This window comes from Phyllopteryx taeniolatus, chromosome 15, assembly GCF_024500385.1.
Source record: "Phyllopteryx taeniolatus isolate TA_2022b chromosome 15, UOR_Ptae_1.2, whole genome shotgun sequence".
NCBI classification, from domain to species: domain Eukaryota; kingdom Metazoa; phylum Chordata; class Actinopteri; order Syngnathiformes; family Syngnathidae; genus Phyllopteryx; species Phyllopteryx taeniolatus.
In genome coordinates, this window is record NC_084516.1 from 22,980,680 (window position 1) to 23,008,641 (window position 27,962).

The 27,962-nt window shown below is 42.5% G+C and overlaps 1 protein-coding gene across 5 annotated transcripts in view; it reads right to left on the reverse strand.

Annotated features, from left to right (window-relative positions):
- Nucleotides 1-27,962, reverse strand: part of sptan1 (spectrin alpha, non-erythrocytic 1) — a 105,874-nt gene that overhangs the window by 53,810 nt on the left and 24,102 nt on the right. For 3 of the 5 annotated variants that reach the window (XM_061747957.1, XM_061747955.1, XM_061747956.1), the window contains exons 7-22: nucleotides 26,235-26,389; nucleotides 21,059-21,194; nucleotides 20,855-20,956; nucleotides 19,223-19,360; nucleotides 15,031-15,141; nucleotides 12,860-12,937; nucleotides 12,610-12,765; nucleotides 12,274-12,478; nucleotides 12,009-12,190; nucleotides 11,655-11,898; nucleotides 7,139-7,261; nucleotides 6,831-7,048; nucleotides 6,638-6,730; nucleotides 6,347-6,481; nucleotides 1,947-2,092; nucleotides 1,781-1,837 (exon numbers count right to left, since the gene is read on the reverse strand). In XM_061747957.1, the coding sequence (XP_061603941.1) occupies nucleotides 1,781-1,837; nucleotides 1,947-2,092; nucleotides 6,347-6,481; nucleotides 6,638-6,730; nucleotides 6,831-7,048; nucleotides 7,139-7,261; nucleotides 11,655-11,898; nucleotides 12,009-12,190; nucleotides 12,274-12,478; nucleotides 12,610-12,765; nucleotides 12,860-12,937; nucleotides 15,031-15,141; nucleotides 19,223-19,360; nucleotides 20,855-20,956; nucleotides 21,059-21,194; nucleotides 26,235-26,389 (2,279 nt within the window). The remainder of the gene's footprint in view (nucleotides 1-1,780; nucleotides 1,838-1,946; nucleotides 2,093-6,346; nucleotides 6,482-6,637; nucleotides 6,731-6,830; nucleotides 7,049-7,138; nucleotides 7,262-11,654; nucleotides 11,899-12,008; nucleotides 12,191-12,273; nucleotides 12,479-12,609; nucleotides 12,766-12,859; nucleotides 12,938-15,030; nucleotides 15,142-19,222; nucleotides 19,361-20,854; nucleotides 20,957-21,058; nucleotides 21,195-26,234; nucleotides 26,390-27,962) is intronic. The other 2 variants (XM_061747959.1, XM_061747958.1) reach the window with 1 other exon arrangement.

Below are 27,962 nucleotides of genomic sequence, written 5' to 3' on the forward strand. Positions count from 1 at the left end.
GAAATCCACATTTCATCATCAACATAACAGAAATAATGGGTGGTAACTTAAAGTAATTTAATTGCAATAAAGTAATTTAATTACAGTAACAAATACTGTTAATGACATGCTTACTCTAACTTTCTCACTGTCCCGGCTATATGGTGTTGTCCAGAGTTTGCGTCCGTTTGGCTTTTCCTTGGTTTTTTTTGTTTTTGTGGCATACCCCACGACGTACTTCAGTTGTGCACCGACTGCAAAATAACATGTTTGTCTGAGACACCGCAAGAAAGTCCCACGCCGACGATGTGTTTTTTCACCGGCAAGATTGAAAAAAACTTTATTGGCCATCAGATAGTTACAGTACTATGCCACAAGAAACTGAACAAGGCTAAAAGTAAACTAGATTTTGGATTCATACGTGACGGCGACGCAGAGTAAATGTCTTGTGCGGAGTCGATCGATGACGTCATCGATCGGATCGGTGAATCATGACATGAAAGCCAATCGGCCGATCAGCATACAATGCCAATTATTGGCCAATACCAATCAGGACGATCAGATCAGTGTCAGTCTACTGATTTTCATCCCAACTGCTGCACACACTGCTGCGAACCGCTCCAGTGAGGGTTGGAGATCACGGCCTGATGAAGCCAACAGACCCATGTCATCTGTAAAAAGCAGAGATGCAATACTGAGGCCACCAAACGGGACCCCGTATACGCCTCGGCTGCGCCTAGAAATTGTCCATAAAAGTGATGAACAGAAACTGTGACAAAGGGCAGCCTTGGCGGAGTCCATCCCTCACCGGAAATGAGTCCGACTTACTGCCGGCAATGCGGATCAAACTCTGACACTGGTCGTACAGGTACCGAACAGACCGTATCAGGGGGTTCGGCACCCCATATTCCCGAAGTACTCTCCACAGGACTCTCCGAGGGGCACGGTCGAACGCCTTCTCCAAGTCCACAAAACACATGTAAACTGGTTGGGCAAACTCCCATGTACCCTCGAGGACCCTGCCGAGGGTGTAGAGCTGGTCCACTGTTTCACGGCCAGGACGAAAACCACACTGCTCCTCCTGAATCTGAGGTTTGATTTACCGACGGTCCCTCCTCTCCAGTACCCCTGAATAGACCTTACCAGGGAGGCTGAGGAGTGTGATCCCCCTGTAGTTGGAAAACACCCTCCGAGGCGTGGAAAATGGTCCACTCTGACTCAATGTCCCCCGCTTGCCCTGGGACGTGGGTGAAGTTCTGCTGGAGGTGGGAGTTGAAACTCCTTCTGATGAGATTCTGCCAGACGTTCCCAGCAGACCCTCACAATACGTTTGGACCTGTCAGGTCTGACCCCGAGCTTCCAGTATTTTTTAACATCATAGGGGGTCTTGAGCCTTCAGCCGCCACCTTCTCGTGGTGGAGGGGTTTGTGTGTCCCAATGATCCCAGGAGCTAAGTTGTCTGGGGCTATAAGCCCCTGGCAGGGTCACCCATGGCAAAAAGGTCCAAGGTGAGGGACCAGACAAATCACAGCTCCAAAGAAATGTAATGTATGTTTTTATAATCGCTGCATTATAACTGTGGAAAAATTTTTTTGGGTGGAAGCAAAGTATGTAAAAACAACAAATATAAATAGCAACCAAACTATTGATCATCAAATTTCTGACTGATCAAGGAAATTTGGTTGAATCTCTAAGATGTATGCTTAAAAATAAATAAATACAAATTATAAAAAAATAAATTAAAAAAAAAACTAACACTGTGAACACAGAGTAGATAAATATTCAACTAGTTCCTACTCACAGCTCTTCAACCTGCTTCATGCGCATAGACACGCTGCATGCCTCTTTGGTGATAAGCCTGAGCAGTATCAGTGCAAAGATTATGTTTTTAGAGAAAGGCGGACAGCAGGTGACAATACATAAGAAAGTGCTAAAGGAGAAGAATTTAATATTATATTTGGTCTTACTGATTCTCAATTTGTTCTTGGCGAAGTCCAATGCTTCCATGTTCTTCCAGGTTTTCTCGAGAAGATGACTGATTAGGATCCAGCTTCTTCACATAGGCAGCAGGAACAAATCCCTGGCGGTCATTCACCTCGACTTTCCACCAATCCTACAGCACAAAAAAATAAAACTTTATTTAACATTCAAAAGTAAGAAAGGTATTGTGGCAAAATTAATGCTGTACAGTGAACCCGACTGTAACTACAATTAGAACAGTCCTCTTTCACAAAAAAAAAACTTAATATCCCAGTTTATTCTATGAAGCAGTCCTGAAGTACCAGATCAGTCTGTTTCCTATTTCAGTCCAAACCGTAATTTTACTCAATGAGGGTCCTGTTTGTGAAGTTGCCTGTGGGTGGATGGAGGATCATAGGTGGTTGGAGTGTGGGGGCAGGATACAGTCTGATAGTATTTGAGTCCCCACTGCTGATGTTGACATGGTGGGGAATGAAAAAATGCTCACATGTACCTATGCTTAAAATCCCTGGCTACAACAAATAGTCCCCATGGAATAGCTCGCGATATGTCTCTAATATTTCAGGATTATTTTGTTCTAGCACCATAACATATATATTTTTTTATATTGGTCATGATCAACTCAAAGCCAAGTATTCAGTATTCAGACTCCCTTTAAGTTTTCACTCTTTGTTATATTACAGCCATTTTCTAAAATCATTTAAGTTCATTTTTTTCCCCATTAATGTACACACAGCACCACATATTGACAGAAAAAAACTGAATTGTTGAAATTTTTGCAGATTTATTCAAAAAGAAAAACTGTAATATCACACTGCCATAAGTAGTCAGACCCTTTGCTCAGTATTTAGAAAAAGCACCATTTTGAGCTAATACAGCCATGAGTCTTTTTGGGAATGATGCAACAAGTTTTTCACACCTGGACTTTGGGATCCTCTGTCATTCCTCCTTGCAGATCCTCTCCAGTTCTGTCAGGTTGTGTAGTGAACGTTAGTGGACAGCCATTTTCAGGTCTCTCCAGAGATGCTCAATTAAGTCAGGGTTCTGGCTGGGCCATTCAAGAACAGTCACGGAATTGTTCTGAAGCCACTCCGTTAATTTAGCTGTGTGCTTAGGGTCATTGTCTTGTTGGAAGGTGAACCTTTGGCCCAGTCTGAGGTCCTGAGCACTCTGGAGAAGGTTTTCGTCCAGGCTATTCCTGTACTTGGCCGCAATCATCTTTTCTTCGATTGCAACCAGTCGTCCTGTGCCTCCAGCTGAAAAACACCCCCACAGCATGATGCTGCCACCACCATGCTTCACTGTTGGGTCTGTATTGGACAGGTGATGAGCAGTGCCTGGTTTTCTCCACAAATACTGCTTAGAATTAAGGATGAAAAGTTCTATCTTGGTCTCATCAGACCAGAGAATCTTATTTCTCACTCTCTTGGAGATCTTCAGGTGTTTTTTTTTTTAGCAAACTCCATAGGGGCTTCCATGTGTCTTGCACTGAGGAGAGGCTTCCATTGCACCCTGCCATAAAGCCCCAGCTGGTAGAGGGTTGCAGTAACGGTTGACTTTCTAGAACTTTCTCCCATCTCCAGACTGCATCTCTGGAGCTCAGCCATAGTGATCTTTGTGTTCTTCTTTACCTCTCTCACCAAGACTCTTCTCCCCCAATTGCTCGGTTTGGGCGGACGGCCAGCTCTAGGAAGGGTTCTGGTGGTCCCAAACGTCTTTCATTAAGGATTATGGAGGCCACTGTGCTCTTAGGAACCTTAAGTGCAGCACAATGTTGTTGTTGTTTTTTTTTTAACCTTGGCCAGATCTGTGCCTTGCCACAATTCTGTCTCTGAGCTCTTCAAGCAGTTCCTTTGACCTCATGATTCTCATTTATTCTGACATGCGGTGTGAGCTGTAGGGTCTTATATAGACAGGTCATGGTTGGCCTCACCCCTGTCTTATAAACTTTGCCCTTCATCCTAGCAGAGACTCTTCTGTCACATAACATAACTGACACCTTCCTCCACCCGTTCCAACCTGTTCTACTTGGACCCCTTTCTTCACTTCACTCCCAAACTCATCATTGCTCTGGACTATAGACCCCAAGTATTTAAAGTCCTCCACCCTTGCTAACTCTTCTCCCTGTAGCCTCACTCTTCCCCCTCCTCCCATCTCATTCATGCACATATATTCTGTTTTACTTCGGCGAATCTTCATTCCTCTCCTTTCCATTGCATGCCTCCATATTTCTAACTGTTTCTACTCCCTGCTTTCACTGCAGATCACAATGTCATCTGCAAACATCATGGTCCACCGGGATTCCAGTCTAACCTCATCTGTCAGCCTATCCATCATCACTGCAAACAGGAAGGGGCTCAGGGCTGATCCATGATGCAGTCCCACCTCCATCTTAAACTCCTCTGTCACGCCTACACCACACCTCACCACTGTTCTGCTGCCCACATACATGTCCTGTATTATTCTAACATACTTCTCTGCCACTCCAGACTTCCGCATGCAGTAACACAGTTCCTCTCTGGGTACTCTGTCATATGCTTTCTCTCGATCCACAAAGACACAATGTAGCTCCTTCTGACCTTCTCTGTACTTTTCTATCAACATCCCCAAGGCAAATAATGCATCTGTGGTACTCTTTTGAGGCATGAAACCATAATGTTGCTCGCAAATACTCACTTCTGTCCTGAGTCTAGCCTGCACTACTCTTTCCCATAACTTCATTGTGTCGCTCATCAACTTTATTCCTCTATAGTTCCCACAGCTCTGCACATCTTAAAAATGGGCACCAGCACACTTTTGCTCCATTCCTCAGGCATCTTCTCACCCCTAGAATTCTGTTGAACAAGCTGGTCAAAATCTCCACAGCCACCTCTCCGAGATGCCTCCATACCTCTACAGGAATGTCATCAGGACCAACTGCCTTTCCATTTTTCATCCTCTTTAATGCCTTTCTAACTTCCCCCTTACTAATAATTGCCACTTCCTGGTCCACCACACTTGCCTCTTCTACTCTTCCTTCTCTCTCATTTTCCTCATTCACCAACTCCTCAAAGTATTTTTTCCATCTGTCCAGCACACTACTGGTACCAGTCAACACATTTCCATCTCTATCCTTAATCAGCCTAACCTGCTCCACATCCCTGACCAACCTGGATAGATCTTTTTCTCCTTCTTTAGTGTCCAACCTGGCATACATGTCATCATATGCCTTGTTTGGCCTTTGCCACCTCTACCTATGCCCAACGTCGCGCCTCCATCTATTCCTTTCGCCTCTCCTCAGTCCTTTCTGTGTCCCACATCTTCTTAGCTATCCTCTTTCCTTGAAATGAGTTACTGTACTTTGAGGTTCCACCACCAAATTTCCTTTTCCCCTTTCCTACCAGAATATACACCAAGAATCCAGAATCGTATCACTCCCATACAGAATCGAATCGTATCGCATTACGCCGCCCGTGTAGATAGTTTTATTTTAAAACATTTTTTGTTATTAATCGAATCGCTGCCTGTGTATCTAGATATGTATCAAATCGGCCTTGTGACAGAGTTTTCCAACCTTAATAGAAACACATAGTCCCCCCCCTGCCGTGAGTGTTACCTCCCTCCGCAGAGGCTTGGTCAGCACGATAGCATGTTAGCCCTGCTAGCTGGATAGCGGGGTCCAAGATTTTGTCAGTGAGTCACGAATCCGTAAAAACTACACACAGCAGTCTCTTACATCATGCTGTGCAGATATCAGGAGTTGTATAAGTTCCAGTTTAATGTCCAGTTAGCAAACATTGGCCAGGATGCGGGAAGGTATCATGGGTCTCTGTGGGCTAGCGGTTAGACGCTGGCCTGGATGCCTGCCTGCTTAGCACGCTTCATACATCTCCTCTCCAGGTGTCAGGAAGCAGGCGAGTCTGGTGATGTGATTGGCTGGCGGAGAACGCATGAGTTTCTCAGTGACTCCCTTGTCAAGTTTGTTGTGTGTAAACCGCAAATCCAAAACGCAGTGACTGCTCTATCAAGTAAGCCACATTGAATGTGAACTATTAGTCTGTGCTCATGAAGCACACAAATGTACTTTGAAAAAACACATGATAAAAACAAAAACATGGAGAGCATGAGAGAGCGTGCAAGAGAGAGAGAGGCGGCGCTGCCTACGTTCGCTTTCGCCCCGTCACTTTGTTGGCAGTCAAAGATTTATTTTCTAGATTCCCCTGTAGAATTCAATAACATTTAAACCCATATTCTGAACACCTTGCAAAGGCATGCCTGTGAACGAACATGATACATGTGCTAGTCTGAATGCAGACACGACCCGATCCCATCATGTTGCTGGGTACTGCATTTTGAAATCAAGTTCAATCATATTGTTATTCTGTAATTATAGTTAACATCTATTTACCTTATTGGTGCTGTTTAGAAGGGTGAGAATATCACCCTTCTTCATTGTTACTTCACGAGGGCTCTTCTCCTGGTAATCATATAGGGCCAGGACGAGTTCTTTTCCAGTCTCATCATCAGTTGGTGCCACTTGTTGCTGTTCATTAAAACAATATCACAACAACAACATATTTAATCCAAATTTAAAAAGAATAAAAGTCATCCAGGATGAGATTTCATAAAGAGTACAACTTCAGGACACGAGTAGATTGCTGCCATGGAGCAAATTAGGGAGGGGTTACTGTGATTTTACCCTGCAAGACGTAGCCTGCTCATTTAGGGCCTTGATACTACTTCCGTAAGCACTCAGGTCAGACATCAGGGCCTCATGTTTCTTTAGAAGAGCCTGTAAAGACAATCAAATTCAACAATTATGGACTGGTAGCTGGTCGCAAAGTAAATAATATGCTGATTAAGTCAACCACTCTACAACAGTTTTTACATACCTCAGCCGAGTCTTCATCTTTGCCATAGTCTGTACTTCCCACAATGGGTTCCTTCTCCCACATCCAAGACTCCGCTTCATTGGCATCAGCAAAGTATTGTTGGGCCTGCAGAGAGTCCTCAAGGTCCTGTCTTCTCTGAGAGGCCTTGGCCTTTAGAATGTCCCAGCGTCCATGTAGCTCGGACAGTTTAACCTTCACATCCTCACCAGCAAAGTGTCCTAAGTACCAGCATGAATATAGGTGAAGTGGACTGTAAATCACACATTAACCTACAATACTAAACAAAAACTACAGATTAGAATGTCTACCTTCTTCTACCATGGCCTCTCCTTTCAAGGTGACTGCTTTTATACGAGGGTCATGACCAGTGATCTCAGCCTGGAGGGCCTGGTGCTTCTTCAGTAGATTCTGGACACCAATAAGATCTTTGCCTAAAGAAATATATATTATTAACTTGATCTCTGATCTGATTATAGTTTTTGTGATGTTCTGCATTACAATGACATGCAACATACAGCGTGCTAATGATTTTGAGTTGGCAGTATTGAGGGGCCCACTTATATACAGTGCCGTGAAAAAGTATTGGCCCCCTTCTCAAATTTTAGCATAGCTTGTAAATATGTAAATTGACAAATATAACCCAAGTGAACTTAAAATGCTGTTTTTAAATTGTGATTTCATTTATTAATAATAAAAAAAAAAAACATCTAAAGTTACCTGGACCTGTGTAGAAAAAGTAATTACCCCTCCACCCTTGTTAAATCATGAATTGTTACTAAATCACAATTTTAGTTTAATTTTCACTGATCACACCCAAGCCTGATTACCTCCAGACCTCTTCAATCAAAAAAAAAAATCACTTAAAACAGAATCTGTTCCAACAAAATTAAGTCGGACAAAAGATCTAAAAAAAAAGCTGCAACAAAATGACACGATCCAAAGAAATTCCAGAACAGTCGAGAAATAAAATAATTGACATCTATCAGTCTGGAAAGGGTTACAAAAGCCATTTCTAAGGTTTTAGGATTCTAACAAAACATAGGGAAAGCCTTTATCCTCACATGGAGAAAACATGGAACAGTGGCGAACTTTCCCATGAGTGGCTGGCCTACAAAGATTACCCCAAGAGAACAGCAATGACTCATCCAGGAGGCCACAAAGGAACTCAGGACTCGCTTGCCTCAGAAACGCCGCCGGCTTCTCTGGCCCCGAGCTCATCTAAGATGGACTGATGCAAAGTGGAGAAGTGTTCTGTGGTCCGACGAGTCCACATTTCAAATTGTTTTTGGAAATTGTGGACGTCGTGTCCTCCGGGCCAAAGTGGAAAAGAACCATCCTGACTGTTATGGACGCAAAGTTCAAAAGCCAGCATCTGTGATGCCGTGTCAGTGCCAATGGCATGGGTAACTTACACATCTGTGAAGGCACCATTAATGCTGAAAGGTACATACAGGTTTTGGAGAAACATATGCTGCCATCCAAGCGACGCCTTTTTCATGGATTCCCCTGCTTATTTCAGCGAGACAGTGCCAAACAAACATTCTGCATGTGTTACAACAGCGTAGCTTTGTAGTAAAAGAGTGCTGGTACTAGAGTGGCCTGCCTGCAGTCCAGACCTGTCTCCCATTGAAAATGTGTGGCGCATTATGAAGCGTAAAATACAACAACGGAGACCCAGGACTGTTGAACAGCTGAAGCTGTACATCAAGCAAGAATGGGAAAGAATTCCACCTACAAAGCTTCAACAATTAGTGTCCCCCAGTTCCCAAACGTTTATTGTATGTTGTTAAAAGAAAAGGTGATGTAACACAGTGGTAAACATGACCCTGTCCCAGCTTTTTTTAAACTTGTTGCAGCCATAAAATTCCAAGTTAATGATTAATTGCTAAAAACAAAGTTTATCAGTTTGAACATTAAATATCTTGTATTTGTAGTGTATTCAATTAAATATAGGTCGAACATGATTTGCAAATCATTGTATTCTGTTTTTATTTGTTTAACACAACATCCCAACTTCTTTGGAATTGGGGTTGTATAATACACGCACCCAAAGTTGACCTCAAAATCCTGGAAAACGCTTCTACATATTTATAATGCATTTTTACAATGCATGATTTTGCTTCTACCCATATGATCAAAACATGAAGTATTATCTAGATTTTGTTAATTTTTTCATATAATTATTCTGAAGTTGCCGTATTTTCGTGACCATAAGGTGCACCGTATTAAAAGGTGCACTCTCAGTTACGGGGTCTATTTCTGTATTTAACACACACATAAAGGCGCACCGTATTAAAACTGAGTGCGGTTGTACTTTATTGAAGTATTTAACAATGTAAACAGTGAGTTTGGTTGTACTTTATAAAAGTATTTAACAATGTACTCGCGTTATTTTTTTAATCAATCCTCATCTGCAAATCCATCAAAGTCCTCATCATCTGTATCCAAAATGTACAGCTGGGCAATTTCGCCATCAAACATGCCGAGTTCCCTCTTGTCATTGTCGGGAGTCAGTTTCGTTGCTGGGGGGCTGTTCAGCAATGATACCGACCTTTGCGAAAGCTCGGACAATAGTCAAAGCAGATACTTCATCCCAGGCACCACTTGCGAACCATGGATTCGTTGATCTTGAATTCTCTCGAGGCTGCTCAATTCCCATCTTCCTCCGCATAAGTGATAGCTTGCAGTTTAAACTGTGCTTCATAAGCGTGTCTCTTTGTAGGTGCCATTTTCAGGGGTCCTTAACGTGCCTTTAGCGTCCTCTTTCACGCGCACCCTTCCCCCTTTAACGTCCGCATGCTGTTCTCAGTCACGTCCGACTTTCCTCTATATAAGCAGCGTGTCGGCAGGAAATGCTCCCAGTCAGTCAAGCGGAGCGCTCATCAAAGTCACACAACATTTACAGATTGTGGAACTCGGCGCACACATAAGGCGTGCCGTGCCGCATTATAAGGCGCACCGTCCATTTTGGAGAAAATGTAAGACTTTTAAGTGCGCCTTATGGTCGTGAAAATACGGTAAGCACTTTATTTGAACACAATACTTTGTTTTTATTTACTTGCTCTTATTTTGAAATTCACAGCCCTACTTTTATTTAGTAAATGAGAAAACACAGTTGTTCTTGTGTTTGATTACGCAGACAGAATTTGTAAGATGGGTACAATTCTTTAAAGAAAACGAGGTAAAGTAAAACTTAATTTTACTTTAATGGGATTCAAATTAAACTGTCAAGCATTTCAGAAAAGCATCATTAACCATAAATAAATTAATGATGGTTGTTGTTCAGTCATCAGTCGTATTTAAAAAAACTATTTCACAAATTCAAATGGTATGTAAACTTATGAGCACAACTGTACATCTATACAGACATACGTACCCCGTCATATTAGAATGAAAGTGTAGGCTACACCTTTTTCATAACCTCTCGGTGGCGGTGGTGTATTAGAATGAAAGTGTACACCTCTCTCATAACCTCGAGATGGCGGTATACATTTATAAATTTGGAATGTTTTTTTAATTTTCCCCTATACCCATGTATAATGCGCACCATTGACTTTTGAATTTTTGGGGGGGGGGGGGAAATCCACATTATACACGAGTATTATATGGACCAACGAGATGAAAGTTGAGCTTTTTGGAAGGTGTGTGTCTCGTTACATCTGGCTTAAATGTAGCACAGCATTTCAGAAAAAGAACTTCATATCAACATTCAAACAAGGTGGTGGTAGTGTGATGATCCTGGGCTGCTTTGTTACTTCAGGACCAGGACAACCTGCTGTGAACCATAAATTCTGCTCTTTAACAGAAAATCTTGTAGGAGAATGTTCAGCCATCAGTTTGTGACCTAAAGCTGAAGCGCACTTGGGTTCTACAGCTGGATAACGATCCAAAACACACAAGCAAGTCAACTTCTGCATGGCTTAAAAAGAACAAAATCAAGGTTTTGGAGTGGCCTAGTCAAAGTCCAAACTTAAATCCAATTGAAATGCAGTGGCATGACCTTATTCATGCTCGAAAACAATTTTTGCTGAATTCAAACAATTCTGCAAGGACGAGTGGGCCAAAATATCTCAACAGAGATATGAAAGACTCATTGCCAGTTATAGAAACCGCTTTATTTCAGTTGTTGCTGCTGAGGATGGCCCAACCAGTTATTAGGTTTAGGGGCCATTACTTTTTCCACACAGAGCCAGGTAACGGTGAATATTTTTTTTCCTTAATAAATGAAGTCACCATTTAAGAACAGCATTTTAAGTTCACTTGGGTTATATTTGTCTGATATTTACATTTGTTTGATGATGATGCAAAAATAGAAGAATTCAACAAGGGGGAAATACTTTTTCACAGCACAGTACAATGAACTCCCGTTATTGACAGCCTCTTGTGGCATCTTACACCATTAAAGAAACCAGTGACTTGGCCGTCGGCCAGTCGTGAAAAGTAGCTGCCCAATCCCGCACACTGTGCGAGAGTTCCATTGCGTTCGGCTTCATCGTTTGATGTGCGGCGGGCTTCACTGAGCTCAAATTTCACAAGATCGGCTGAAATGTATCATTGTTTATGACCAACCTTTGAAGCATATTTTCATGAACATTGTAATTTATTTCCAAATTGCATAACCTTTGGAGGTTCTTTTGTAATATTAATTTTTTTTTAATGATAGAAATTTAGGAAATGTGTCTGGATGTTTGGCATGAGGTCTTTCCTGGCACTTTTATAGACCTGAAATGATTTGGATTTTGATCAACATCCCTATTGCAACTGCCATTCTGCTAATTCAGTGTGTTAAAATGCATGACTTATGAATATGAGAATTTGTTTTACCTCTGTTAGAAGAGGCAGCAATGGGCTCCTTCTCACGTATCCAAGTCTCCTCATCTTCAACATCTCTAAAAAGTTGTTGGAGACGAAGAGAGTCTGCCAGTTTCTGTTTGCGTGCAGTCATGGGCTCACGGAGGGATTCGTAACGAATGACTACAGCATCCTGTTTCTTCTGAATGTTGTCAGCATCAAAGTGCCCAGCCTCTTGGAATTGTCGAGCCTGGATTATTATTCCATCAATTCGATCCTGAGAAATCACGTTTGTATAAACCGTTACTGTTAAACAACAAAGAAGTACCATGGAATACCATATGACAGTTAATTACTGTATCCATGTCTCATCATTTGATTATGTACCTGGTGAGCAGTTACATCAGCGTCTAGAAGTGCATGTTTCTTCTGTAGGTTCTGAACACTGGTTAAGTCTTTCCCATAGTCCTCTGAGGTCAAGTGACCCTCGACCTCATACAGCCACAGCTCAATGTCCTCTACATTCCTGTTAAATTGCTGCTGTTGGTTGGCCTCACGGAGCTTGATACCTAAAACAATGAAAATGTATTCTGCATTGCAGTACTATTATTGTTGATGCAACTCTTAGCAATAAGAGATTTTCAGGTGAAACCTTTCAGCTCAGTGGCTTCCAGTAGTTTCTTCCACAGACAGCTGACTTCTTCCATACGGCAGCCCACTTCAGTGGAGGCGTAATGTTTCCCATCCAGCAACTCTTGTCCAGACTTTTGCAGAGCATTAATGCGGCTCTGGTTAGCTGATAGCTCTGCTTCGAAAGCCTGGTGTTTCTGCACCTTGCCTTGCAGGTTTGAGGGGTCCTGTTGTCAGACAAATAAATCGTGCATGGCAGAACATATGTATCTATGTTCTGTTTTCTATAATCCTTACATTAACACACCATGAAAAAAACTCCCCAACTTGACTTTCAAAGTCAACTTCAAATCACTACCTTGTAGGCTTCATCAGTAGCAGTCTTCATCTTCTCATTGATCCAGCTCTTGAGCTCATCAGAATCCCTTAAGAACTGCTGCAGGTGGAAAGAATCCTCCAGGGCGGAACGTCGAGACTGAGCGCGCTCATGTAGGGCATTTCGACGACTGAGAAGCTAAAAAATATTCAGTTAAAAGAGAATATCAAAGAATCATTGGTTGATTTAACCAGTAAACCAGTAAAAAAAAAAAAAAAAAATTTGTTCTTACCGCATCTCTGCGAGTTGCCACATCCTCAAAGGCATAATGGTTGTTCTGAATAAGTTTGGTTGCAAATTCATCTAAAGCCTTAAGGATGTACAAGGCAAAAATATATATATATATTTTTTAAAGGACATTGTATATACGAACAAGGTGTGTCAGAAATGTTCCATGGCTGGTGTCACAAACGATGCATACAAAATCCAAACTACTATTTTCCCAAGGAAGTAATCCCCCTGGCATCTAACACTCTCCCACCCTTCTCTAAGATGCCTTCATGCACACCTGGTGGGATTCTCCCAGGATCCTCCACAGCTCTGTCTTTGCAGCTATATTGATGTCATCCACATCTTCAAAACGGGTCAATTGGGTTTAAGACAGGCCTCTTGCTGGGCCATTGAAGAACAGTCACAAAGTTGTTCTGGAGCCACTCCGTTATTTTAGCTGTGTGCTTAGGGTCCTTGTCTTGTTGGAAGGTGAACCTTTGGCCCAGTCTGAGGTCCTGAGCACTCTGGAGAAGGTCTTTGTCCAGGATATCCCTCTATTTGGCCGCATTCATCTTTCCTTAAAGCCCCGACTGGTGGAGGGCTGCAGTGATGGTTGACTTTTTAGAACTTTCTCCCATCTCTCGGTGGCATCTCTGGAGCTCAGCCACAGTGATCTTTGGGTTCTTCTTTACCTCTCTGACCAAGGGTCTTCTCCCCCGATTGCTCAGTTTGGCCGGACAGCCAGCTCTAGGAAGGGTTCTGATCATCCGAAACGTCTTCCATTTAAGGATTATGGAGGCCACTGTGGTTTTAGGAACGTTAGGTTCCTGAAGTGTAACCTTGGCCAGATCTGTGCCTTGCCACAATTCTGTCTCTGAGCTCTTCAGGCAGTTCCTTTTACTTCATGATTCTCATTGGCTCTGACATGCATTGTGAGCTGTAAGGTCTTATTTAGACAAGTGCGTAGCTTTCCTAACCAAGTCCAATCAGTATAATGAAACAGCTGAACGCCAATGAAGGTGTAGAACCATCTCAAGGACGATCAGAAGAAATGGACAGCACCCGAGTTAAATATGAGTGTCACAGCAAAGGGTCTGAATACTGGCTTTGTGGTATTTCAGTTTGTTTGTTTGTTTTTGTTTTTTTAAATAAATCTGCAAACATTTCAACAATCCCATTTTTTTCTGTCAATATGGGGTGCTGTGTGTACATTAATGAGGGGAAAATGGACTTATGATTTTAGCAAATGGCTGCATTATAACTGTAAAATTTAAGGGGGTCTGAATACTTTCCATACCCACTGTATATGCTTTTTTTCTACATATGCAAAGCTATTTCAATTAAAATAATACGGTGAAAAAAAATAATTCTCCTTATAATGCCTCATGAATAACAATAATTCCGTTTTAGAAGCAAAAATGCTGTCCTTTCTACACTTCGTTGTCTGAGTTGTGACAAATGATTACTTAAGAGCTTCAAGTAAACACTGCTTTAAATAATGCCAGCTTATTACAAATTGCTCTTGCTCTGTTTCGGAATATGGAAATCTCCTCAGGGCAAGGTGGATCTACTCTCGTGAGTCAGTTGGAGCTGCGGTCCAACCCAAAATCACAAAAAAAATACACAACCATTTGCCATATCACCTTTAACACAAAGCTGTGCTGTAGCAGTTTCTCAAAATCATTGCAATTTATAATTGCTTGATTTCTTAGTTTTAGCGTGTTTAATAAAATCGAAGAAATTTTAAGTGGCCCTTTGATCCTATTTTTCTGTATGCAGCCCTCGGAGGGAAAAAATTTGGACACCGGCCCTTTATCCACGCCCTAAGCTTGGGGGAAAGGGCAAAAAAACAAATCCCACAGCGCAAGGTCAGGTGAGAGGGAGGGTGATCCAGTACAGTAAGGTTCTTTTCTGCCAGGAACTGTCAGATGCTCAGGGCAATGTGAGCAGGCGCATTGTCTTGGTGAAGTCACAAGTTGTCTCACAGCTCTTGCCTCTTCATGTGCACTGAATGACGCAAACGCCGGAAAATCTCTTTGTAGACGTGCTGGTTGATCATCTGGCTAACAAAGTGGAAACCTCGTAGTTTGGGTTTGAAACATCATTGTGACAATAGTCCTGAAACGTTTCCGACACACACTGTATACATGATATATGATGAATATTTCCATTTTAGAAAAATGTTAAACTTACAGTGATCTTCTCTTCTTGAGCACTAAGAGACTTCTCAAAGTCTTCATGCTTCTTAAGCAGTGCCTCGACACTATCCAGGGAGTCCCCAAGATCTTCATTCAAGAGGAAAGCCTCAACATTCAGGATAAGAGTACAAAATGAACACACGCACTTTGCGGCAAAAACAAAACAAAAACAAAAAAAACACTTCCATTTCAAAAACAAAACAAATGGCACACTACCAAACTGGCAACCTGTTAACAGGCAAGACTTCTCAAGTAATGAGTTTCAAGTCAAAGTCAAGTCTCAAGAGTACAGAGTCAGTCATGTCTAGTCTTTCATAGGTTTTAGCCAAGCAAGTTCAGGTCTATTCAGGGGTGCTGGAGAGGAGGGTCCGTCGGGAAGTCGAATCTCAGATTCAGGAGGAGCAGTGTGGTTTTCGTCCTGGCCGTGGAACAGTGGACCAGCTCTACACCCTCGGCAGGGTCCTCGAGGGTGCATGGGAGTTCGCCCAACCAGTCTACATGTGTTTTGTGGACTTGGAGAAGGCGTTCGACCGTGTCCCTCGGGGAGTCCTGTGGAGAGTGCTTCGGGAGTATGGGGTACCGAACCCCCTGATACGGGCTGTTCGGTCCCTGTACGACCGGAGTCAGAGTTTGGTCCGCATATCCGGCAGTAAGTCGAACTCGTTCCCGGTGAGGGTTGGACTCCGCCAAGGCTGCCCTTTGTCGCCGATTCTGTTCATAACTTTTATGGACAGAATTTCTAGGCGCAGCCGAGGCGTAGAGGGGGTCCGGTTTGGTGGCCTCAGTATTGCATCTCTGCTTTTTGCAGATGATGTGGTTCTGTTGGCTTCATCAAGCCGTGACCTCCAACTCTCATTGGAGCAGTTCGCAGCCGAGTGTGAAGCGGCTGGGATGAGAATCAGCACCTCCAAATCTGAGACCATGGTCCTCAGTCGGGAAAGGGTGGCATGCCATCTCCAGGTCGGGGATGAGATCCTGCCCCAAGTGGAGGAATTCAAGTATCTTGGGGTCTTGTTCACGAGTGAGGGAAGAATGGAACGGGAGATCGACAGGCGGATCGGTGCAGCGTCTGCAGTGATGCGGACTTTGTATCGGTCCGTTGTGGTAAAGAAAGAGCTAAGCCGAAAGGCGAAGCTCTCAATTTACCGGTCGATCTTCGTTCCTACCCTCACCTATGGTCATGAGCTGTGGGTCGTGACCGAAAGAACAAGATCCCGGATACAAGCGGCCGAAATGAGTTTCCTCCGCAGGGTGTCCGGGCTCTCCCTTAGAGATAGGGTGAGAAGCTCGGTCATCCGAGAGGATCTCAGAGTAGAGCCGCTACTCCTCCGCATTGAGAGGAGCCAGATGAGGTGGCTGGGGCATCTGATTCGGATGCCTCCCGGACGCCTCCCTGGTGAGGTGTTCCGGGCATGTCCCACCGGGAGGAGACCCCGGGGACGACCCAGGACGCGCTGGAGAGACTACATCCTTCGGCTGGCCTGGGAACGCCTCGGGATCCCCCCGGAAGAGCTGGATGAAGTGGCTGGGGAGAGGGTAGTCTGGGCGTCCCTGCTGAAGCTACTGCCCCCGCGACCCGACCCGGATAAGCGGTAGAGAATGGATGGATGGATGGAAGTTCTCTTCTTCTTTTACTTTCGGCATGTCCCGTTAGGTCGCCACAGCGCGTCATCCTTTTTCATATAACCCTATCCCCAGCATCCTCCTCTCTAACATCAACTGCCCTTGTGTCTTCTCTCACTACATCTATCAACCTTCTCTTCGGTCTTCCTCTAGCTCTCTTGCCTGGCAGCTCCATCCTCATCACCCTTCTACCAATATACTCACTCTCTCTCCTCTAGACGTGTCCAAACCATCAAACTCTGCTATCTCTGCTAACTCTGCGCCCGTCCCTCTGATGACCTCATTTCTAATTTTATCCAACCTTGTCACTCCTAGAGAGAACCTAAACATCTCCATTTCCGCCACCTCCAGCTCTGCTTCCTGTTGTCTCTTCACTGCCACTGTCTCTAATCTGTACATCATGGCTGGCCTCACCACTGTCTTATAAACTTTGCCCTTCATCCTAGCAGAGACTCTTCTGCCACATCATACATACTGCATCTGTGATAGCCTTTCTAGGCATGAAACCATACTGTTACTCGCAAATACTCACTTCTGTCCTGAGTGTAGCCTCCACTACTCTTTTCCATAACTTCATTGTGTGGCTCATCAACTTTATCAGAATCAGAATCACAACCCTTGTTCTTAAAAATGGGCACCAGCACACTTTTCCTCCATTCCTCAGGCATCTTCTCACGCGCTAGAATTCTATTGAACAAGCTGGTCAAAACCTCCACAGCCACCTCTCCTAGATGCTTCCACACCTCCAAAAGAATGTCATCAGAACCAACTGCCTTTCCATTTTTCATCGTCTTTAGTACGTAACTTCCCCCTGACTGATCATTTCTACTTCCTGGTCCACCACACTTGCCTCTTCTACTCTTCTTTCTCTCTGATTTTCCTCATTCATCAACTCAAAGTATTCTTTCTATCTATCAGCACACTACTGGCACCAGTCAACACATTTCCAACTCTATCCTTAATCACCCTAATCTGCTGCAAATCCTTTCCATCTCGATCCCTCTGTCTGGCCAACCTGTATAGATCTTTTTCTCATTTAGTGTCCAATCTGGCATTCATGTCATCATATGCCTCTTGTTTGGCCTATGCCACCTCCACCTTCATCCTACGTCGCATCTCCATGTATTCCTTTGCTCTCCTCAGTCCTCTCAGTGTCCCACTTCTTCTTAGCTAACCCCTTTCTTTGTATGAGTTCCTGTACTTTGAGGTTCCACCACCAAGTCTCCTTCTCCATTTCCCTACCAGAAGATAGACCAAGTACCAAGTACTATGTTTCTCTGATTACCTCGACTGTAGTGGTCCAGTCTTCTGGGAGCTCTTCCTGTCAACCGAGAGCCTGTCTCACCTCTTTCCTAAGACCCGCACAACACTCTTCCTTTCTCAGCTTCCACATCATGGTTCGCTGATCTACCTTTTTTTAAATCTTCCTTCCTACCACCAGAGTCATCTTACACACCATCCTATGCTGTCTAGCCATATTCCCCCCTACCACTACCTTACAGTCAGTAACCTCCTTCAGATTACATCGTCTGCACAAGATGTAATTCACCTCCACTCTTGTAGGTCACCCTATGCTCCTGCCTCTTCTGGAACAAAGTGTTTACTACACTCATTTCCATCCTTTTTGCAAAGTCTACCACCATCTGTCCCTCCAGGTTCCTTTCCTGGATGCCGAACTTACCCATCACTTCTTCATCACCCCTGTTTCCTTCACCAACATGTCCATTAAAATCTGCACCAATCACAACTCTCTCTGTCTGGAATTCTCAGAACTACTTCGTCCAGCTACTTCCAGAATTTCTCTTTCACCGCTAGGTCACATCCTACCTGTGGGGCATAGCCACTAATCACATTATACATAACACCCTCAATTTCAAGTTTCAGTCTCATCACGCGATCTGATAATCTTTTCATCCCAAAGACATTCTTAGCTAATTCTTCCTTTAAAATAACCCCTATTCAATTTCTCTTCCCATCTACACCATGGTAAAATAATTTGAACCCTGCCCCTAAACTTCTAGCCTTACTGCCTTTCCACACAATATATCAGCCTTTCTCCTAATCATCATGTCAACCAACTCCTGAGCTTTTCTTGTCATAGTCGCAACATTCAAAGTCCCCACCATTCAGTTCTAGACTGTACTTTCCTCTTTTCTTTCTGCCGAAGAACCCGCTTTCCACCTCTCCTTCGTCTTTGACCCAGAGTAGCTGAATCTCCTCCGGCGCCCTGTAGGTTAATGGTGCTGGTGGCGGACATGGTTAACCCGGGCCACGACTGATCCGGTATGGAATTCTTGGATAAACGCTCATATTTGTTTGGCAAAGTTTTAAGCTGGATGCCCTTAATGACGCAACCCTCTGCATTTATCCGGGCTTGGGACCAGCCTACAGTTTGCACTGGCTTGTGCACCCCATAGGGCTGCATTTTCGCCAAGCCCTAAGATCTAAAATTGGCAACTCAAATCAACTTATGTGAAAAGGACCCGATTTGTGCCACAAGCCAGGAAACCAAATATGATAAAACGAGCACACGAAGGAATTGTTGGATTGAGCAGTCAGGTTACCTCTTGTTTGCTCATCCAGTTGTCTACTTGCTCTGTATCCCTGTAGAAGAGCTGTAGGTCCATACACTGCTCATACTGCTGCCTGCGAAGCTCCCACAACTCCAACAGAGACTCCTTTTCATCAGTAAGGAGGACCAGCTGCACACATTTACAGAGTGGAATATGTTTTTGGATATTTAAAATACATCTCTTACTTTGATTAAAATACAATTTAATTTCATTTGAGACACACCACCCATCTCAGAACACATCCTGTTTAGGGTCATGGGGAGGGTGGCCTTTATCCTAGCAGAATAAAAGGAGAACTAAACCAAAGAAGTAAAAACTGTTATATCTAAATGTGCCTATCTTCTTTATCAGGTGCTGTTTACTTAAATCTAAATCTAAAGTATTCATTCTAAAAAATACTTTTAAAACATTTCCTCTACTGTCTTATGGGGTTAGCCATTTTTAAGTCTTTTCATTCTTGCAAGAGTGCAAATGTGACATATGTTCACCAATTCCTGCCTACTTTATTTACCAAGAAAACCATACAATAGTAATGTAGAGTTGGGCGGGTGTTTCTGACAAATGAAAGCAAGCATAGGTGCACAAACGTTCACACACGATGAGTCAACAATTCTGTTTTTTTCTGTCAATATGGGATGCAGTGTGTACATTAATGAGGAAAAAAAATGAACTTAAATGATTTTATCAAGGGCTGCAATATAACAGTATACCCACGGTATACAGCTAAAACAGTCTTTAATTTTAAGTATAGACATTACTTTTCCATAAAAGATATTTAAGGAAATAATCTACATGTCAAATTAGTAATACTCATTAACGTCGAAGGAGACTAAGACAGTTCCACACAACTAAAATAAGTGAAGCTTGATTATTCGGCCCTCCAAGTTTTTCCTTAGACCAACTTAAATGTCCTACTTATTCAAAGCACTACGCAAAAAATACCAGTCAGAGTATGTACGTATGCCATGTAAACAGACATTCTCGAAATATATACATGCACAATAACATGCATTAAACATCAAAAGTTCCAATATTTATTTATTTTTTTTAATTGATCCACCTTTAAACATTGTAGTTATATCAACAATAATTAGAGTTGGTGAATAAGTTTCACACTACACCAACAACTGCCATGAATTTGGCGAACTTGGGAGGAGATATCTTTAACAATTTAACCATCCATTTCCTGTATGGGAAATCTTGAGCCTAATCCTGCTAATTTAGGACAATAGGGGGACTATAACGTGGATTACTTGCTAATCGCGGGGGTTATTGAGGTTAGCAACGATGACTGGAAATTGCGCCCATGCCTGGTGCATGAACCATTACACTACCAATGCCCCCTCCATTTATCACGGTAACAATAAAATTAGGGAAATATAGTTAGGGTCCATGTAGAGATTTCACTTGCTGTTACAAACAAAATAATGTGTTCCAGACATTATGTCTGTGAACAAAGAAAACTCTCTGCAGCAACCGAGAAAATACTATGAACTTAATGTATTCCAGTTGGATACAAATCTATTTGAAGGACAGGGTCCAGGTATTATACGTGACAGTGACAATGATAACAAAACTATATATGTACATAATATCTCACTTGGTGTGTTGAGACAGTCTTACCTTTTCCTTAACTTCCTCAAAGGCATAATGTCCTGTATTAAACAAAGTCTGACCAGCTTCATCAGTGCCTTTAAAACTATCTTCATGGGCATCAATCTCTCCCTGTGAAAAGGAAATTTCATTTGCGCACGTTGAAATGAACTGTTACAAGCCAACAGAAAACATGATCACATTTCAAAGCAAATGTATGACAAGGGAATTTACTTTATGCTCCTGGTGGCGGTCTAGCAGGGCCTCAGCTCCAGCTACGTCATTCGCAAGTTCATCAGCATTAATCAGGGCCTTCATCTCCGTTACCCAGCTTGTCAGATCTCTGAAGTCTGCAGTGAAACGTTGTAACCTAGAAATCAAGAAGAGTGATAAAGTGCCGTGGAAAGGTATTCCCCCCCCCCCTTCTCAAATTCCTATATTTTTGCAAAGTTTCCCCATTTTAAAATTTAAGAATATCAAACAAATGTAGATATTAGTCTTTCAATATAATGGGTGACTGTGGCTCAGTTGGTAGATCGGGTTGTCCAGTGACAGAAGAGTCGCCAATTCGGATCCTGGCTCCGACTGTCTGTGTGTGTCGAAGTGTCCTTGGGCAAGACACTGAACCCTAATTTGCTCCCAGTGTGCTTGGCAGCGGCCGCCCATTGGTGTATGAATGGGTGAATGTGAGGCTTTGTAAAGCGCTGTGGGCACTGTTACCATTTACAAATATAACCCAAGTGAAATTCAAATGTGGTTTTTAAAATGGTGATTTCATTTCTAAAGGGGAAAAAAAAAAAAAAAAAAAAAAAACTTACTCAAAGTTACCTGGCCCTGTGTGAAAAAGTAATAGCACTCTAAACCTAATAACTGGTTGAATCATCCTCAGCAGCAACAACTGAAATCAAGTGTTTTCTATAACTGGCAATTAGTCTTTCACATCACTGTTAAGATATTTTGGCCCACTCTTCCTTGCAGAATTGTTTGAATTCAGCAAAAATGGAGGGTTTTCGAGCATGAACAGCCTTTTCAAGGTCATGCCACTGCATTTCAAACGGATTCAAGTCTGGACTTGGACAAGGCCACTCCAAAACCTTGATTTTGTTTTCATTCAGAAGTTGACTTGCTGTTTTATTTTGGATCTTTATCCTGCTGCAGAACCCAAGTGCGCTTTAGCTTGAGGTCACAAACTGATTGCTGAACATTCTCTTTCATGATTTTATGTTAAAGAGCAGACGTCATGGTTCCAGCAATCACAGCAAGTTGTCCATGTCCTGAAGGAGCAAAGCAGCCCAGGACCATCACACTAACACCGCCATGTTTGACTGTTGGGATGCTGTTCTTTTTCCGAAATGCGACATTTACAACAGATGTAACAAGACACACACCTTCCAAAAAGCTAAACTTTCATCTCGTCGGTCCATATAATATTCTCCGAAAAGTTTTGGCAATCATTCGGATGTGTTTTTGGTAAAAGTAAGATGAGCCCTTATGTTCTTTTTGTTCAGCAGTGGTTTTTGCCATGGGATTCTGCCCAGGATGCCATTTTTGCCCAGTCTCTTCCTTGTTGTGTCATAAACACTGACTTTAACTGAGGCAAGGGAGGCCTGCAGTTCTTTAGAAGTTATCCTGAGTTCCTTCGTGGCCTCCTGGTTGAGTCATTGCTGTTCTCTTGGGGTAATCTTTGTAGGCCAGCCTCTCCTGGGAAGGTTCATCACTGTTCCATGTTTTCTCCATCTGAGGATAATGGCTCTCCCTGTGGTTCGCTGGAATCCTAAAGCTTTAGAAATGGTTTCCGTAACCTTTTCCAGACTGATAGATGTCAATTACTTGATTTCTCAACTGTTCTGGAATTTCTTTGGATTGTATCATTTTGGTGCAGCTTTTTTAGATCTTTTGTCCAACTTGATTTTGTCGGGACAGATTCTGTTCAAGTGATTTCTTGATTGAACAAGTCTGGAGGTCATCAGGCTTGGGTGTGATCAGTGAAAATTAAGCAAAAACGATTAGCCACAAATGGTTCATGATTTAACGGGTTGTGGTAAATTACTTTCTCCACACAGGGCCAGGTAATTGTGTGAATGCGGAAGGCAAAAAACTTTCACATCATTCTCTTTCATTTTCAAAACATTCAGCTAATTCAGAACTTCTTCAACACCCATTCCCGTATTCCCCACATTCACATATTCCCCACATTCCACATTTTACTGTTAAAACACCCACATTCCACTCTATTCTGCCTTCTTCCCCCCTGCTTCCACACTTCACCAATTCAAACCATTCCACTTACTACATTTTCCACATTCCCCACGTTACCCAAACTCTGCACTGTGAAACACTAAACTACCCGCATTTTAGCCACAATTAGACAAATAAATGTTTAGCTACAGTTTCCTTATTTCTCAACCAATTCCCACCGTTCCAACTTCTCCGTGTTCAGCTCATTCAAGCGCATGATTGCAATCAGCATTGGAGCATTCACACGCAATTTCTCCGGGAATTGCACTTTCTAGTTGAATACTGTTTTTATGTTAAATTCACTTGGGTTATACTTGTCTGATATTTACATTTGTTTGTTGATTTTAAACAAAGTTGTGAAACTATACAACAATATAAGAATTTGAGAAGGGGGCCAATACTTTTTCACATCACTGTATATCTGATGCCACATCTTACATGGGATTCTGCCCATTGTCAGTTGCTAACAAGAGGTTTTCACATTTTCAGGGCATTGTCATGTGATAATAGCATTTATTAAGTCTGCAATCAGATTATCATCATACTAGTGATGCACCGAAATTTCGGCTGTCGAAATGTTTCAGCTGAAGATAACCCAAAAGTGCATTTTCGGTTTCTGACTGAAAAACTACTAAAATAACGTCACATGCATAACATGTAACATTTTGAACATTGACGGCCGACGCACGCGTGTACACTTTAATAAGGAATAAATAATCATTTGCTATTAACAAGGAATAACCTAATAATAAATAATACATTTGTTTAACAGTAATAATTCAAATTTGCATGCCATGATGAATTATGGGAACCTCAAAGCTTTTCCGTCATCATGCTAGCAGCTACTAGCCCAAACGAGTGTCCTCATTGTCGCCCAACCTTGCTGTTTTCCGCTGTTCGGGAAAGGGGAATGCTTGTTGCATGGTCTTTCGAGCCGCTCAAGCTACAAGCTACCTATGAGCTACAGCGAACAGCTAACTCTCTTGATGTCGCAAAACACCAATCCGTGGCCCAATGGTTTAGATCATCGCCTGCCACTGTGGGGGACCTAGGTTCAAGACCCCGACTGGACCATCCGCCAACATCCCCCGGACTCACGGCTGTGGTGTCCTTGAGCAAGACACTGAAACCCCGAAATGCTCCCCGGGCGCTTCAGCTGCCCCCTGCTCCAGTGAGTTCCACTAACGTGTATGTGTTCACTGTGATGGGTTAAATGCAGACAACAAATTTCATGTGCATGCATGCATGTTCATGACAATAAAATATGATTCTTCTTCTTCTGCTGAAAGGATTGTCGGTACCCCCCTACCCACCCTTGAGGACTTGCACGGTGCCAGAACGAAGACAAGAGCGTGCAAAATCCTCTCGGAACCTCCACATCCTGGTCACCAGCTCTTCCCGCTCTGTCCCTCAGGTAGGCGCTACCGATCAATGCTAACCAGAACTAGCAGACTTTCTAACAGCTTCTTCCCTCTTGCAATCAACTTCTTAAACACCTAACCTACAATTCCATTGCAACTTGAGTTTGTTGTCACATTTCTGTCGGGCCAATTATATATTACTCGTGCACTCACTGTGGTAGTCTCGCCACGCTGCACTATTTGCATATCTGTTGTTGACCAATACTGGCCACTCATGCCAGAGTAGCATCTGCCCCATTTGCACACTGATTGAGGAGTATCTGCAACATTTGCACAATCAACATTGTCCCAGATTATCGCACAACTTTTCACTTTAAACTGCATACATTCCTTGACGTCTCAGCGCCCTTTGCACAATGGTCATTGCACCGGACTATTGCAATATTAGTCATTCGAACTGCTCTAAGTGGTAGAGGACTCTGCATCTTTTGCACAATTGTCAAAAAAATAAAAAAAATAAAATTGTACCGGCATTACCAGATAACTAGCAACCTTTTATTGCTCAGTGACTGTTTTTTTTGTCAATGTCTTTATGTCTCAAAAGTGTTCTCTGTCAATTGACTGTCTGTTGTCGTACTAGAACGGCTCCAACTACCGGAGACAAATCCCTTGTGTGTTTTTTGGACATACTTGGCAAATAAAGATGATTGTGATTGTTTGCAAGTTGCAATGCTTCTGCATCCCTTCCAATGCAGCCTTTCGGTTACATGAACCAATCAGCCAATCAGTGTATTTCTTGTGATGTAACCACATCGCCACGTGTTACGCAGCCAATCGGGTGCGTTTACCCTCAAATGAGGAAGCGAAGCACACTAGCATTCTGGCTAAGCAGCGGGGCTTCATATAGCCGTTGCAAAACTAAATTTTAACCACAACCGCTCATTATTGTATGCCGAGACAAGACCACTAAGAGATCCAGGCACTTTTAATTTTGCAATATCACAATATCGTGACTACTGTTGCATCCCTATATTTCACGCTTTTCATCAGCAGAAATAGCCTTCTTTTATTATGCATTATGCTTAAAAACTCTGACTTGATTATATGGAACATTCGCCTAAAATATTTTCCTTCAATTAGGGTCAATATTACACCTATCTGAAATAAATATCTCATGAGAGATAGGGGCAAACAACATATGCAAAAACTTAACTGCAAACCTTAAAACTCTTATTCCAACTCTGCCTTTGCTGGTCAACCGCTCAAACACTGACAAAAACTTCAACTGGTCCAGTACTCCTCCACCTGCATCATCACCAGAACACATCACCCAAATCGAAAACATCCTTCTCCTCACCTTTAAGTCTCTCCGTAACCCTGCTCATCTCTCTGTCCTCATCAATCACTTTGGTCCTTTCCACTCTTCTTCCTCCACGCTCCGCACTGTACTTCCAGACTCCTTATGCTCTTTGCTGTCCCAACCTTTCAGCTATCAAGTGTGGCTATACAGTTTTAAGTCCTCCCTTAAAATTCTCCTTCTGACTTTTACACATTTTATTACTTCTATTTTTTGGGGATTCCTAATTGTCATTTTTATGTGTGTTGTAAGGTGACTGAGTGCCCTGAAAGGAACCCAAAAATGTCATATTTGTATTAGTTGAACTAAAATCCTATTACAGTGTATATATACACGCACACAGAGACTATAATAATTCTACACAATAGCAATCTGAATGCTTGTTCAAGATTTACATTAGTTACAATGGCTGTCTATGAATTCAAACAATTCCAGCAATGCCGTGGTATTATACCGGTAAGCGTCATTCAGACGTGTATGACGCTCAGCAGCCAGACTTCGAATCCGCTCCCAATTTGTGACCAGTTCATCTTTCTTTAGGTGGATCTGGGAAGCATTTTGTGGATGCGTTTGCTGCAGATGCTCTGCAACACCACCTAGTGTGTTGACCTGATGGAACACATTACGAAATACGTCACAAACAGTTGTCTGACATAGTCTATTCTAATATACAACTCAATCCAGATATTTCCATACATTACATAAAAAGACACAAATGCTCATTTTCTCATTGTCTGACATGAAATAAGGCTAAACCTTTCCTGTTTTAGGTCAATTAGAATTAAGAAAAAATATTTCTATCTGCTAAATGCAAGAATAATGAGAGAAGGACTCTTTTAGGCAATGTCTTGTTACTTTCTTTAAAGTCAGACGTTCACATACATAAGATTACTACACCTTTAAACAGTTTGGGAAAACCTTGAAGATGTAATTTCTTTGGAAGCTTCTAATAGGTTTACTGACAACATTGGAGTTAATTAGAGACACACTTGTAGATGGATTTGAAATAGGCACACCTGAAACGAACTGCTTATTTGTGCAACATCATGGGAAAGTCCAAATAAATCAGCCAAGCTATCAAGAAGAGAATTGTGTACTTCCACAAGTCTGTTTCATCCTTGAGTTCAATTTTCAGATGACGGAAGGTGCCAGATTCATCTGTTCAAACAATTATACTCCAGTGAAAGCACCAAAAGGGCCTTAATTTTTCGAGACACGTCTTGTGGTCTGACTAAACTAAATTGAACTGTTTGGCCATAATGAGCATCGTTACATTTGGAGGAAAATAAGGGAAATTTGCAAGCCTGAGAACACAATCCCAAATTTGAAATACGGGGGTGGCAGGATCATGTAGTAGAGTAGTTGAGCCACAGATGGGCCTGGTGCACGTCACAAAATAGATGGCACCACAAGGAAAGAACATTATGTAGAAATACTGAAGCAACATCTTAAGACATCAGCCAAGAAGTTAAAGCTTGGGCGCAAATGGGTCTTCCAAATGACCTGAAGCATACTGCCAAACTGGTTATAAAGTGGCTTAGGGATGAAGTCAATGTTTTGGAGTGGCCATCAGGGCTTTGCCTGATCTCGAATTTATGGGAAGACCTAAAAAGGCATACATGAGAGCAAGGCGACCTACAAACCTGGCTCACTTACACCTGTTCTGTTAGGAGGAATGGCCGAAAATCCCTGTCAACTATTGTGAGAAGCTTGTGGAAGGATATCCAAAACGTTTGACTCAAGTCATACAGTTTGAAAGCAATGGTACCAGATACGTTGAAGGAAATAATGAAAAATTGACTGAAAACTTTCTCTCATTGTTCTGACATTTAGCAAATATCGTCCCCTCCCCAAGTATTGGAACGGCAAGGTCAGTACCTTTTTTTTTGTTGTATACTGAAGACATTTTGGTTTCAGATCAAAAGACGGATTTGAGACAAAAGTTCAGAATTGCAGCTTTTATTTCATGGTACTTACATATAGATATGTTAAACAATTCAGGACACAGCACCTTTGTTTGAACCCACCCACTTTTCAAGTGAGAAAACGTATTGGAACATGTCACTGATGGGTGCTTCTAGTTGTTGCCTTTTGGATTGATTGTTTAAATATTAGATAGTGCTTGTTTTTGGCTTTGGGTTTCAGCTGTGAAAACTGAATTTGCTGTTAAGCAAACATGAAG